Below are 13073 nucleotides of genomic sequence, written 5' to 3'. Positions count from 1 at the left end.
ATACCGCAGTGTTTGGACCCAGCTCTTCAGAGTTATGCAGGGAGCCAGGTCTTCATACTTCAAAGAGGACTGAACATCAAAACGGTTGATTCCTTCTGATGCATGCTACAAAGGATATTTACCAAATTAGTAATTCCAACTTACTGAAAATAAACTGCATTTTAAAATACTTAAACCTCAAATAAATGTGTCAAATACAAAGTTTATAAGCACCCATGAACAAAGACTATTGCTATTTCCTGAACATAGGTTAATGTCCCCATTAAAATTTAAATCCAACCATTGACATTATTTCACAGTAACATGCATAATTGACCTTGAAAATGATGGAAAGGTGAACTTACAATGTTTAACTGTGGAGCAGTACATACGATCCCATGGAAAGAAATAGTGTAGTCAATGTTGACATCACTGAGACTCGCCCACCAGCGAGCAATGCAAAACTCGATTGCTTTCCCGCCCTGCAGAGAAAAATGAAACATACTGTAAATGCGTGAATCACCAAATACAAACAGATGTCTCAAAGCAGTTCTATGGTTTCAAACTTTTCCTATTTGTACAGAGAAAACTCGAAGAACCTTGTTATTAGCTATGCACGGAGTTACACAAATCAGCTGCGGAGACAGAGTGCAGGTATTTACATACACAGTTATCTACCTATAATCCAAAACTGCTGTCCTAAGAGATCTGAGGTGGTTTCCAAGTACATATAATAAATTAACAATGAAAACAACCAGAATAAAAACAGGACCAAAGGAAAAATCATTAAGAACAATGGCAAGAGAAGGGGTATGACAGCTGTGTAGGCATATTCAGTAGTCACTGGTAGTAGTCTTGGGCTCAGAGCTGCCTGGCAACCAAAGTCAAATGAAATTATGGTCCCTCCCTTCATTCTTATTTAAAAAATCAAAAACAAAAGCTGTTCCTTGAATACTGAGTTTTAAATTTTCTAGTAATCAGCATACTCAGTTCAGTTGCTCAGTCATGTCCAACTCTTTGTGACCCCATGGACTGCAGCACGCCAGGCTTCCCTGTTTATCACCAACTCCCGGAGCTTGCTCAAACTCATGTCCATTGATTCGGTGATGCCATCCAACCATCTCATCCTCTGTCATCCCCTTCCCCTCCTGCCCTCAGTCTTTCCCAGCATCAGGGTCTTTTCCAATGAGTCAGTTCTTCGAATCAGGTGGCCAAAGTATTAGAGTTTCAGCTTCAGCATCAGTCCTTTCAATTCAGGACTGCTTTTCTTTAGGATTGACTAGTTTGATCTCCTTGCAGTCCAAGGGACTCTCAAGAGTCTTTTCCAGCACCACAGTTCAAAAGCATCAATTCTTCGGCGCTCAGCTTTCTTAATGGTCCGACTCTCACATCCACACATGACTACTGGAAAAACCATAGCTTTGACTAGACGAACCTTTGTTGGCAAAGTTATGTCACTGCTTTTTAATATGCTGTCTAGGTTGATCATGGCTTTTCTTCCAAGGAGCAAGCGTCTTTTAATTTCATGGCTGTAGTCACCATCTGCAATGATTTTGAAGCCCAAGAAAATAAAGTCTCTCACTGTTTCCATTGTTTCCCCATCTATTTGCCATGAAGTGATGGGACCAGATGCCATGATCTTAGTTTTCTGAATGTTGAGTTTTAAGCCAACTTTTCCACTCTCCTCTTTCATGTTCATCAAAAGGCTCTTCAGTTCTTCTTCGCTTTCTGCCATAAGGGTGGTGTCATCTGCTATCTGAGGTTCTTGATATTTCTCCCAGCAATCTTGATTCCAGCTTGTGCTTCATCAGCCCAGCATTTCGCATGATGTACTCTGCATATAAGTTAAATAAGCAGGGTGACAACATACAGCCTTGATGTATTCCTTTCCCAATTTGGAACCAGTCCGTTGTTCCATGTCTGGTTCTAACTGTTGCTTCTTGATCTGCATACAGATTTCTCAAGAGGCAGGTAAGGTGGTCTAGTATTCCCATCTCTTGATGAATTCTACAGTTTGTTGTGATCCACACAGTCAAAGGTTTTAGCGTAGTCAATAAAACAGAAGTAGATGTTTTTTTGGAACCCTCTTGCTTTTTCGATGATCCAATGAATGTTGGCAATTTGATCACTGGTTCCTCTGCCTTTTCTAAATCCAGCTTGAGCATCTGGAAGTTTGTGGTTCACATACTGTTGAAACCTGGCTTGAAGAATTTTGAGCATTACTTTGCTAGCATGTGGGATAAGTGCAATTGTGTGGTAGTTTGAACATTCTTTGCACTAGAAAGTTTAAAGATGAATCATATTACTCTAACACATACGAGAACACAAATGAAAGTTTATCTTCTGATCACTTATCTTCTGAGAAGAGATAACGGAAAGATAAGGGGTCCAACTCAAAACACTGAGTAGCAAGTTTAAAGAAGGTCATCAGTGCACTCAGCTTCTAGAAGGAAGCCCCCATTTCTCACACTATAGGTAAGCCTGGAAATCTGCCACACTGAAGTAATTTGTAGGAAGGAGTGGCAGTTTTCACCTATAGAGCAAATCAGCCTCATGGATTCTCAACAACAGGGCAGTAATAAAATGACTAGAGTAAATAGAAAAGTCTTAAATATGGAAATAGTCTACCATACAATGAGAAAACAATTTCAACCATGGTCCACTTTGTGAAGCGTCAGCATCTACCATACCAGAACTTTCTTGTGACTAAACTATTTAAGAGTTAAAGAGATTATTGTTTCCCTCACTTGGTCTTAAGTGTCTCAGTAAGATGACCTGCCTTCTGACATTACTCAGCTTTACTAAAATGCACAGGCCCAGTGTGCTCTCAATACAAACCATCAAATCAAATCAAAACACTTGGTCTCAGCCCATAGCAAGGGCTTCCCAGGTGGCTCAGCGGTCAAGAATCCGCCTGCCAAGGAGGAGACTTGGGTTTGATCCCTGGGTCAGGAAGATGCCCTGGAGGAGGGTGTGGCAACCCACTCCAGTGTTCTTGTCTGGAGAATCCCATTGATATAGGAGCCTGCTGGGCTACAGTCCTTGCAGTCACAAAGAGTCGGACACAACTTTGCGACTGAACAACAACAGCCCACATGAAAGACAAATGGAAATTGTTTTAGGATTTCAGACTGTTAATTAAAACTTACTAAGACAGGAAAAGCTTCAGTGAGCGTTCCTTTCTCTGGAAGGGAACAAAATTTGTAGAATTCGTGACTTCTATAGGCTCTCTGCTTCACAAGCTGCACTGCGTGAAGGACAAACTTGGCAGACACCTCAGAAGAACAGGAGCAAACGGTGACCTCTGAGGTAAGAAGGCAAGAGGCAACATTTTCACTGCTGAGATTTCAGATGGACACAAAATGCTTTCCATAACACCTACGCCTAGTTAGGGGAATCAGCTATCAAGAATAAAATGATACATTCAAAGGAAACCTGCATATTTCCTTAAAAACAATGAATTGACAGAATATTAATTAAGATGAGAGGGTAGAAAAGTTAGCTATGGCAAATAAACAAATCAAGATTTAAATAAGCAACTGCTACACTGCAAAGAGCATGAAACAGCAGCAGTCCACAGATGGACACACAATGATCCTAGTTGGGGGATTTTTAAAATCTCTTCCTACTCTGTTGCTAAGTTCAGCCTTTCCTCTTGCTTTAGCTAAAAACCAATCAGTTCCTGATAAAGAGGACTTTAATTTTAGAAACCTCTCTTCGTTACCATGCCTAAGTTCCATCAGTATCCCTTTATTCAACTTCACTGGTAAGTTTTCCTAATCTCTCCCCCTTGGTTTATCTGCTCTGGCCTTCAGAATCCACATAAAGACAAGGGGGTGGGGGTGGGAGGTTGGGAGGGAGGTTCCGGAGGGAGGGGACATGTATGCTTCTGACTGATTCACGCTGTTGTGGCAGAAACCAACACAACATTGTAAAGCAATCATCCTCCAATTAAAGGAATAAAAAAAAAAGACAAGTGGGCAAGACTGACTTTAATTCTACTTACCAGCCCATGTTGCACCCTCAGGAACCTCAATAAAATGCCTTCGAATCTGACCAGGTTTAAAATGTACATCTGTCAAGGCTAGGTCATAATGTGTTGATTCATTTACTCTGAAAATTAATAAAAATTAATGATTAAACATGATACTCTCATTAAAAAGGGCTTCATATTGTAAACCCACCGGCACTCTAGATTTCAATAGCTCCTGAGAAATGAACACAGGAAGTTAAAGGCTGGGAACAAAACAGTAGGCACAGGATCATCTCATCTTTGCAACATCTTAGTAGAGAGAAACTGGGGGAGCCCAGTATGGATGATTTTTCTGCTTTTCACTTGTTTTATAATTTGTCTATAAGACACACAGTTCTTTTCTGTTGCTGTTGTTAACAGAATTCTATAACATCCACAGAATTTTCCAAAAACCAGAATCTGGACTATTTTGAGTCTAAAATATTAAAATCAAAGGCAACATTTTGTGACTCTGATACTGTCTTCTCCCTCTGAAACTGCTATTAAAATTAATCCCTTTCGTAGCTTCAAAATACACCCATGCCAGAAATGACACAGTACGAAGGAAAACTACTTTCATGGGATTTTTGTAAAGGATCAGTGAAATACAAAGTCAAATGTATACTTATCCACGCTGGAAAGCTAAAGCAGATAGTAAGGATTAACTCTACTCAGTGTGACAAACATTTAATGAGTGCCTACTACATCGGTGGCACAGCTGTTAGAAGCTACAAACACAACAATGAATGTACTGTTTCCCTTTTCCTCGGTCAGACTCGTGGGGACAGAAAACCCAGCAGAGATGTCGAACGTAGCGAGCTCTGGGAGATGGGAAGTGCTCGTGGAAAGGATGCCAAGTGCTCCATTTGTGCAGAGTGGTCCCAGAGCTTCCACCAGAAGAGGTCTGAGCTGATTCCTGAATCTTACACGTTACCTCATCTAAGTTCCTACTAGACTTACAGGGAAAATGCGGCTGAGAATTTAACCATTCTGCCATTTTTTCACCGTGTCACTGGTTATCTCCGTGCTTCATACAAGCTGAGACCTACTGCATATTAAATATTATTGTGCAACTAACTCAACAGAAAGTGCTAACTCAGAATTTCCCACTGTTTCCAGAACTCTCATCTCAGTCTTGTCCTTCAAGTACTGGATCATTTGTTGTGTCTATTCTGTACAGTGGGCCCCATGTGGGATTATGTAAGATGCAAGCCTTGAGTATTCTGTGGGCTCAAGTCAAATGGGGTAAATTAAAAACGACAGCACACTGGCTACAGCCTGAACCACAGGCGTGTAAAAGTGACAAGCAGCAGAAAGGAGGGACTTCTTTCAGTTGGGGATGACCAGGAAGCTGCCTGGTCATTGGGTTAGGAGATAGGGGACTGAAGCAAAGAATCAGCTGTGCAAACGGGCCCGTCCTGAAGACAGCGGGAGGGTCTGCTCTGGTGAGCTCGTGGGAATGTGGAATGTGGTGATGGAGCCGCAGGAGACATGGGCTCTGCAGGACCACCATTGGCGATCTGCAGAGCAGGATCCTCGGGCGAGACGCTGAAGGACCTTATATAGAAGCAGCATGGTCAGACCTGATCCTTCAGTCTGGGGTGGAAGACAAGATGGAAAGGGAAGAGTCTAGAAACAGAGGGGACTGGAAATGCGGAAGAACCAGGAGATGATGTGATTCCAGAGATGGGGGCGGTGGCAGTGAGGTTGGGGTGAGAGGGCTCAAGTCAACGTCAAGATACTGCAGAGGCTTCAGGCCTCCAGACCGGGCAGTCGGGAGGGCACCATCACCCTGGTGGAGGGCAGGTGGCAGATGCCATTAGTCATCCCCACTGTGAACAAGGAACAGCTGACTGACCACGTGCCACCCTGGATGCTGAGCAAGGAGCAGAACTAAAACCCAGTTCCTTGGTTCTGGCCTGGGGACCCTTTACAAGCTCAGCCCATTTCCATGAACAGCCACCTCATAATTACACGAACAGCAGGCTGGTGGTGACTGGGCACTTACTTTGCTGCGATGACTGCGGTGATGGGGACTCTGAACAGAGGGCCTGCGTTGGGCGATGCTATGTCGTAGCCACATACCTTGAGAAAAGAGTTTAGTGTCAGTATGCACAAACAAAGCTTCTTTAAAAAGGGGAAAGGAAAGAAGGTGGACCTACTCACAGAATAAATTCATTTCATATTAAAGCTGAAAGGTCCTAAGTAAAACCTGGCATCAATTTTCTGATGTCACATCACATATCAATGGCAAACACTCTGAACAACTATATGCAGGCCAACCATTGACTTACTCAGACTAATGGGGAAACAGTCTGGCACATAACACTCCTACCCAGTGCAAAGAAAGCAGAAATGAAGACAGGCAGGTGAGTACCTCTGTATAATGCAGTCCTTCCCTTAAGCCCCTGGGGTCCACACGTATGTTTATGTGTCTGCATTGATTCATGAGTTCCAAATGGCTGGGACACTGAACCCACGAGGAATTCGAAGTTAAGGCTAAATGAAGCTGGAGGGATATTTTCTCAGAGTTTTCTGGCATTAAAAAAACCAAAAAGTGAAGATTAGCTCTGTCTTCCTCTTCTTCTATTTAAAATGTTCTGTCGTCTCTCAAGAACATTCAGCAGCAGGTAAGCGCGGCTGGCTGGTAAAGGGAGTAGGCATGGGCTCCCCTCGCACAGCCCACACACATCAGTCACACAGTCTCCCTCACACGTATTTCAGTCCACTTGGGGTTCATCCACATGCTCACCCAACACGGCTGCAACCTTAACATAAGGCGTTAAATGCCTATTTTTCATACTGCGTGCAGTTAACAGAATCTAAGAGACCCCTAATTTACAGTGATGACAATTTTGTTTACAGTCACTGAGCTGGGGGTCTCCCTGGTTGCTTCTAATTTTCCCACTCTCCAACCAAAATCTGGGTCTTACACTCAAGCAGTAAAGGTGGGAAAGAAAAGGCATCTGATGCTTTATGATCCACAGTTTAGTAAGAGCTCCGGGTGACCGAAGGCCCACTCGACCATTTTCTTGCAGTCACACTGCTAACTCAGCTGCCACTCTATCAGGGTCCCCAGCGGCCATCAGTGTCCCCTGTGCTCTGAAATCTACAACAATATTAACACTGCTGACTCCTATCTCCTCTTTAAATCATCGGCCTAAACAGCACTTCTCTATTACAGTGAAATTCAAACCAAAAACGTGAGCATGTGAGCTTACTGTCTGGCTATCACCCACCAGTGTTTTCTGGAAATACAGGTTCAATGCCAACGCCATGATCCGAAGGTGCGGCCACCTGAACAGGATCTCGGAGGTAGATGCCACGGTTAGTTCCCACAGTAACAGTGAAACCTAATTTATTAGCAAATGATGTGTTCTGAACGAGGTAGTCATAGGCTTTATCGACCTAATTAAAAGGATACAAACAGTAAGATACACATAGTTGGGTCAAAAAAATCTTCTATTGCAAATCACCCATTTCATTTCAGTTGTAGCAAAGTACAAGCAAGAAGTCAGCTTCAACATTTGCCTCTCTGAACTACACGATAAACCCCATTAAGAGGGCAATTCTATCTCACTGGACAAAACATTGGTCTAGCCACTGGACTCACCTTCCACTTTACCCTCTTACTCCCAAGCGATGACGCTAGGAATCCTCCACGTGCCATTTTGCCTGGTCAGCTTTTACCCGCTGCCCTCCGCCATCTCTCTATATGTCCTACATCAATTACATTTCTCTCTCAGCACCACAAATTCAACTATAAAATCTCTTTTCATATCTTCTTTGCTTATAGTTCAGAGAACTACTCTGGCCATATAGTCTACAATTAGAAAAACTCAATCATCACTATGATAGGGATATTATCCAATAACAGCTAAAATATTATCCTATTGATCTACAACCTGCTTCTCAAACAAACAATACCTGAATAATACCGTGTCCTTGGGCAAACACTTCTATGTTGTCAGCCTTCACTGCAGTGTTTTCAAGAGCTCTTCTGACCGAATGAACTGTGTAGTTAACATCATTAGCTTTCAGACCTAAAATCAAAAAATGAAATCAAGAAACTAGTGTTTATTACAGAAGACAGTTACCTGAAACTCTTCCCCGGCCTTCCCCTGCCCTAGTATGGATAACATGTACGTTTTATGCTTTTAATGTTTTTGTCTCAACACTCATTCTTAAATCTTTTTTTTTTTTCCTTAAAAATCTGACAAACAGTATATGACTCATAACACAAAGACTTCATTCAACGAACACTTTCGCACGCCCACTATGAAAAGGCATTCCAATGATGTTTTCCTCAGAAACTGCTGGTCAATCAACACGGTCACCGGCAGAAGGTCTCAACCAGGGTGCACAGGATAAACACCAGGGGTATGGAAACAGGCCAGAAAGCTGCTCAGGCCCCACGCAACTAAATCAGTGCCTTGGAGACCGGATCCCAGGCGCTGGCGCTGAAGACAAGCCTCCTGGTCGACAGCAGGGGACAAGGCTGGGGGTGACTGTCCACACGATGGAGGCCACCCAGCCGTCCACCTTCTGATGATGACTGTCGTGAGAGGTGGAAGCGAGTAAGAGGGCACTCCTGTCCTCTCCAGAACTGAACATGCAAATAAATACTCATGAGAGTGTAGAACAAGGACCAAACAAACATGGGACATGATGGCAGTGTAGGAGCCAACCGAGAAAGCAAACAATTTTGTCAGGGAGCATCCAGGAGAGGGCGATGCTCCATCAGGACAGATACTGGGTTGGCTCTCAGGGAATACACAGGTGTTCACAGGGCCAAGACCCAGCAGGAAAGGAATTCCAGGCAGAGAGCACAGTGCACCAGACAAGAGGCACCAGCGAGCCTGAGACCCTTGGAGAGGCTGCACGGCAGAGCGAGGGGGGAGCCCTAGTGCCGATGGCCCCATTCCCCTGCCAATGCAGCCACCTGCACGTCAACCTAGAAAGTCCCGCCTCCCCGTGGTCCACGTCACTGGCTCCACAGCAACGTTCCCTACCTTCTACTATGTCATGGAAGCCACTTTTTACTTTGTTCATAGTCTGTTCCTCCTCCAACTTTAATATCAACTCCACACGGCAGGTCTTTTTGATATTCTGTTCCCCAGTTTAGCCCCAGACCCAAAATAAAGCTTAATAGTCAGTAACAGCCAATAAATACACTTGCTGACTGAATGCATATTCAAACCATTATGCTCACATAAATTATTCTCTACCCGACACTTTACTTTGGGCCATGTCGTTACCAATTCGACCGCATTTTCTTGCCCTGAGAACTTTAGAGAACAGAAATATCTGTCTGCAAAAACAGAAAGGTACTCAATTACTTTTTATGGCTACAATCTGACTTTATTTTATGCTGTCAACTTTACTTTATGAAACTGTCTAGACACTTCACACCTACTTAACCAAGCTTGTAAACAAATAAGCCCTGGATTTTAGAACCGGGACTGAGATGAAGCACAGGCAAGGACAGAGGAGCCTGGCACGCTGCAGTCCATGGGCTCACAGTCAGACACCACTCAGTGACCGAACAGCAAGGTGAAGTGTAAAATGATCCTCCTAAAACCCGTTTCACCGCGTCACGTCTACCTCATTACGAGTACTTAAACTGTGCCTGAAACGTGGGGAAGAGCCGACGACCCGCGGCTCCAGCATGAGATTCCGCGGCTCCTCACCTGACAGGACCAGGGCGATGCCCCCGCAGGCGTTGGGAGACGACATGGACGTGCCGTTCATGAGCTGGGTGCCCCGCAGCGTCCAGTTGGGGACGGAGGCGATGGCGCCGCCCGGGGCGCTGACGCTCACTCCGAGGGCCCCGTCAGCGCTGAAGGAGGGCAAGGCAGAGTCTGCTTACGGAGGTGACGCTGGGTCAACGGGCAAAGGAACTCAGGGCAAAACCCTGCGCCTCCCCCCAGGCAGACTGAGAGAATGGTTGTGACAGTCCCTTGTTGGGAAGACCCCCTGGGGAAGGGAAGGGCTACCCACTCCAGTGCTCCGGCCTGGAGAATTCCATGGGCTGTAGTCCATGGGGTCGCAGAGAGTCAGACACAACTGAGCAACTTTCACTCCACTCCACTTCACTTCCACGCGCAACCTACCTGGGGCCTCGAGAAGACCACGTGTACTGATTGGCAGGTAACTTCTCTCTCAGAGAGTACTCGGCAACCATCATATCAGGAGAAACGTAGGCGCCCACACCTGGGGGGGTGGATGTGGTCATTGACAAAAGGATACAGAACAGGGGTCCCGATTTGAAACCCACTGCTCCCCCGGCCGTGAGACCCAGGCGAAGCACCTGTTCTCTGGACACCACTGTTCTCTCCCACAAAATGGAAAGGTGAAAAAATTTAACGACCCAGGCAAGGTTACTACGTACTAGACACTACACGAGATGCTATGCTTTTGTATATAAAAATACCTACCAGGACTATTATGTGGACTAAACAGGATAATGTAACTAAAAGTGTGTGTATGTGTAAAAGAGAAAGGGAAATGTGCTTCAAACTGTAAAAATGTAACTTCAGAAAAATAAAGGAATTAGTTGATTGATCTTCATTTTTAAATGACCATGGTATAGAAAATTCTACTCATGAAATTGGCAGTAGCCCTCCCCTGCAAGATGGCAGCAGTAAGCCAAGAACAAACACGCAACAGGCTACAGTCTCCGAGATAAACGTGCAGATGCAAAAAGTTAAGACTCTGAAATCACACAACTCAGAGATCAAGTCAGGTCCTTCATTCCAAGGATGTGGAAAGAGGGCCGAGAGAGGTTAAAAAAACGTACTGACGATAATGACTGGCAGAGACAAGACTCAGAATCCAAGTCTATCAGCTCCTCATTCTCCTTCACAACACACACATCTCCTGGGTAGAAGGCTGGGCAGAAGGAGTGAGTTAAGAGGACTTAGGTTAACAATGCTGCCACATGAAACTATAGTCATTTGGTAGAATTTAGTTTAAAATGTTCTGCGAATCTGGGGATAAGAAAATGACAAAACCCTGAGCACTGCAGCGGATGGTGCATTCTGATCATTAGGCGCCTATCAGGTTCATTTTGTTTCATTTTGTGTCCTTCAAAGTACCCAGAGGTCTGGGACACACGATGCCTGAGTCATTGCGGGCACTGCTGTCTCAACACACGGTTTAACAGAGCTACTTAATCAAGAGATTTCAAGTCACCGAAAGCAAGCTCAGTACACCATGCTTAAAATTCACAAGCCACAAATACAATCATGTCCCATAAATATAAGATCACTGATATTTTAAAACAAAAATATTTTTATAACGACCAGTTTCTATTCTAAACTTTAATGCCCAAATATTGTTGTGTATCTATAACATCTCTAATACCTACACAACTATAGTAACTCCTATGATACGTATGTATTGTGCAGTTAATGATGGATACACCAGGAAAACTGTTTGGGACCAGTTTTTATAGTCACATATTCAATCACAAACATTAACAGGTGTTTTGAGCCCAAATTTAAAAATAAACCAAAAATCTTCAGGTCTCATTTACTATTTAAGAGATCTCAACTCACCCTTCCTCATTCATGCCTCGCATTAAAAAACCAAGGGGTGGGTTTCGTGTTTTGTGGGGTTTTGTTTTTTGCACAAGATGGCAGCTACTGTAATATAATGGAAGCTAATTTTATTATTTTCATATTATGACTGCAAATAATTTGATCTCTTACAACTCTCATTGACAGGCATTTTTTTCCTGTTGGATTCCAGGGAAACAGACAATACCCTATCAGATCCTGAACACCAAAGGGCGGGGGAGAGGCCACATGCACATAATAAGCGTGTTTCACTTGCTTTTCTGAATAACGAAGCTCCCTTCCTCTACCCCTAAGTCTCCCTGCACGCTCCAAGAGAGACCAAAGGAGGAGACTGCTATAAATACACAGCCGTACACTATAAATAAAAAGTGAAGCAAGTGTCTTCATTTATGCTGCTCACTTAGCCTGGAAAGTCCTTCCCCTGCTTGCGTCTACCTACTGAAATCCTTGTTCTCACACTTCTTTCAGAAAGCCCTGCCCTCTGATCCTCAAATCAGAGGGAACTGCACTTTTGTGATCTCACAGCCTGACCTGGGACTGCAAGGAGATCAAACCAGTCCATCCTAAGGAAATCAACCCTGAACATTTATTGGAAGGACTGATGCTGTAGCTGAATCGCCAGGACTCTGGCCACCTGATGCTGAGAAAAGATTGAGGGCAGGAGGAGAAGGGGGTGACAGAGGATGAGATGGTTGGATGGCATCACTGACTTGATGGACATGAGTTTGAGCAAACTCCAGGAGACAGTGAAGGACAGGGAAACCTGGCGTGCCACAGCCCATGGGGTCACAAAGAATTGGACATGACTTAGCGAGTGAACAGCAACAACAGGCCTGCTATATGTGATCTGTACGTCCACATTTACTGCAGTCTGCTATAGATGAAATTCTACATCAATGGGTCCCTACTAGAGTTTACTTTCCTGAAGGTCTACTCAAGGCTCACAGAGTCCTATGTGTAGGAGAGATGCATTTAACGCTGGATGGACTGAATGTTTTCATCTGCTTGTTTTTAAGTTTATTTCTAAAACAGGAAACTCACCTATCACACTGGACGTGGTTCCTCCCGGACACCCGACTGTAGACAGGCAGGGGCCGTTATTCCCAGCACTTGAGACATAAATTATATTGTGCTTCCACACAGCTTCACTGATTACTTCACATATTCTCCTGAAAGAGGGGGAGGATGCCTTTGAACACATGAACTGTCCACTTTTCAAGAAATGGATTACCGTAATGTGAAAATATTTTTAAACATGGTTTATATGAAAAAAAAAAACCCACAAACCAAAGCATGGGTTGCTAGCAGCACAAGCAGAGCGGTGGGCACAGGTCGGGAGGGGAGCTCAGAGTCGCTCAGGGACAATCTCAACCCGCAAGTGCGCCGCTTCTACTCACAAAGTGTTTATAAAGCTAAATCACATTCAAACGCAAGGTCAGGTAAATTCCAGCACGTCCACCATTAGCGGAACGTGACAGAGCCATGCCAAGAGACATACCCTA

The 13073-nt window shown here is 44.2% G+C and overlaps 1 protein-coding gene across 4 annotated transcripts in view; it reads right to left on the bottom strand.

The window, feature by feature from the left end:
* TPP2 (tripeptidyl peptidase 2) overlaps window positions 1-13073 on the bottom strand; it is a 58731-nt gene that overhangs the window by 21706 nt on the left and 23952 nt on the right. For all 4 annotated transcript variants that reach the window (XR_014071899.1, XR_014071900.1, XM_081552100.1 and 1 more), the window contains exons 9-19: window positions 12613-12740; window positions 10105-10204; window positions 9682-9830; window positions 7919-8034; window positions 7231-7399; window positions 6369-6526; window positions 6000-6076; window positions 3986-4092; window positions 3129-3283; window positions 345-461; window positions 5-105 (exon numbers count right to left, since the gene is read on the bottom strand). Coding sequence is in view for 2 of the 4 variants with exons in the window: in XM_081552100.1 (XP_081408226.1) it covers window positions 5-105; window positions 345-461; window positions 3129-3283; window positions 3986-4092; window positions 6000-6076; window positions 6369-6526; window positions 7231-7399; window positions 7919-8034; window positions 9682-9830; window positions 10105-10204; window positions 12613-12740 (1377 nt within the window). In the remaining 2 variants the exon portion in view is untranslated. The remainder of the gene's footprint in view (window positions 1-4; window positions 106-344; window positions 462-3128; window positions 3284-3985; window positions 4093-5999; window positions 6077-6368; window positions 6527-7230; window positions 7400-7918; window positions 8035-9681; window positions 9831-10104; window positions 10205-12612; window positions 12741-13073) is intronic.

Source organism: Giraffa tippelskirchi, chromosome 12 (genome assembly GCF_054371585.1).
Source record: "Giraffa tippelskirchi isolate mGirTip1 chromosome 12, T2T-mGirTip1v1.2.pri, whole genome shotgun sequence".
Taxonomy (NCBI): domain Eukaryota; kingdom Metazoa; phylum Chordata; class Mammalia; order Artiodactyla; family Giraffidae; genus Giraffa; species Giraffa tippelskirchi.
The sequence above is the reverse complement of the archived record's forward strand: the minus strand, read 5'-3'. Positions and strand labels throughout refer to the sequence as shown.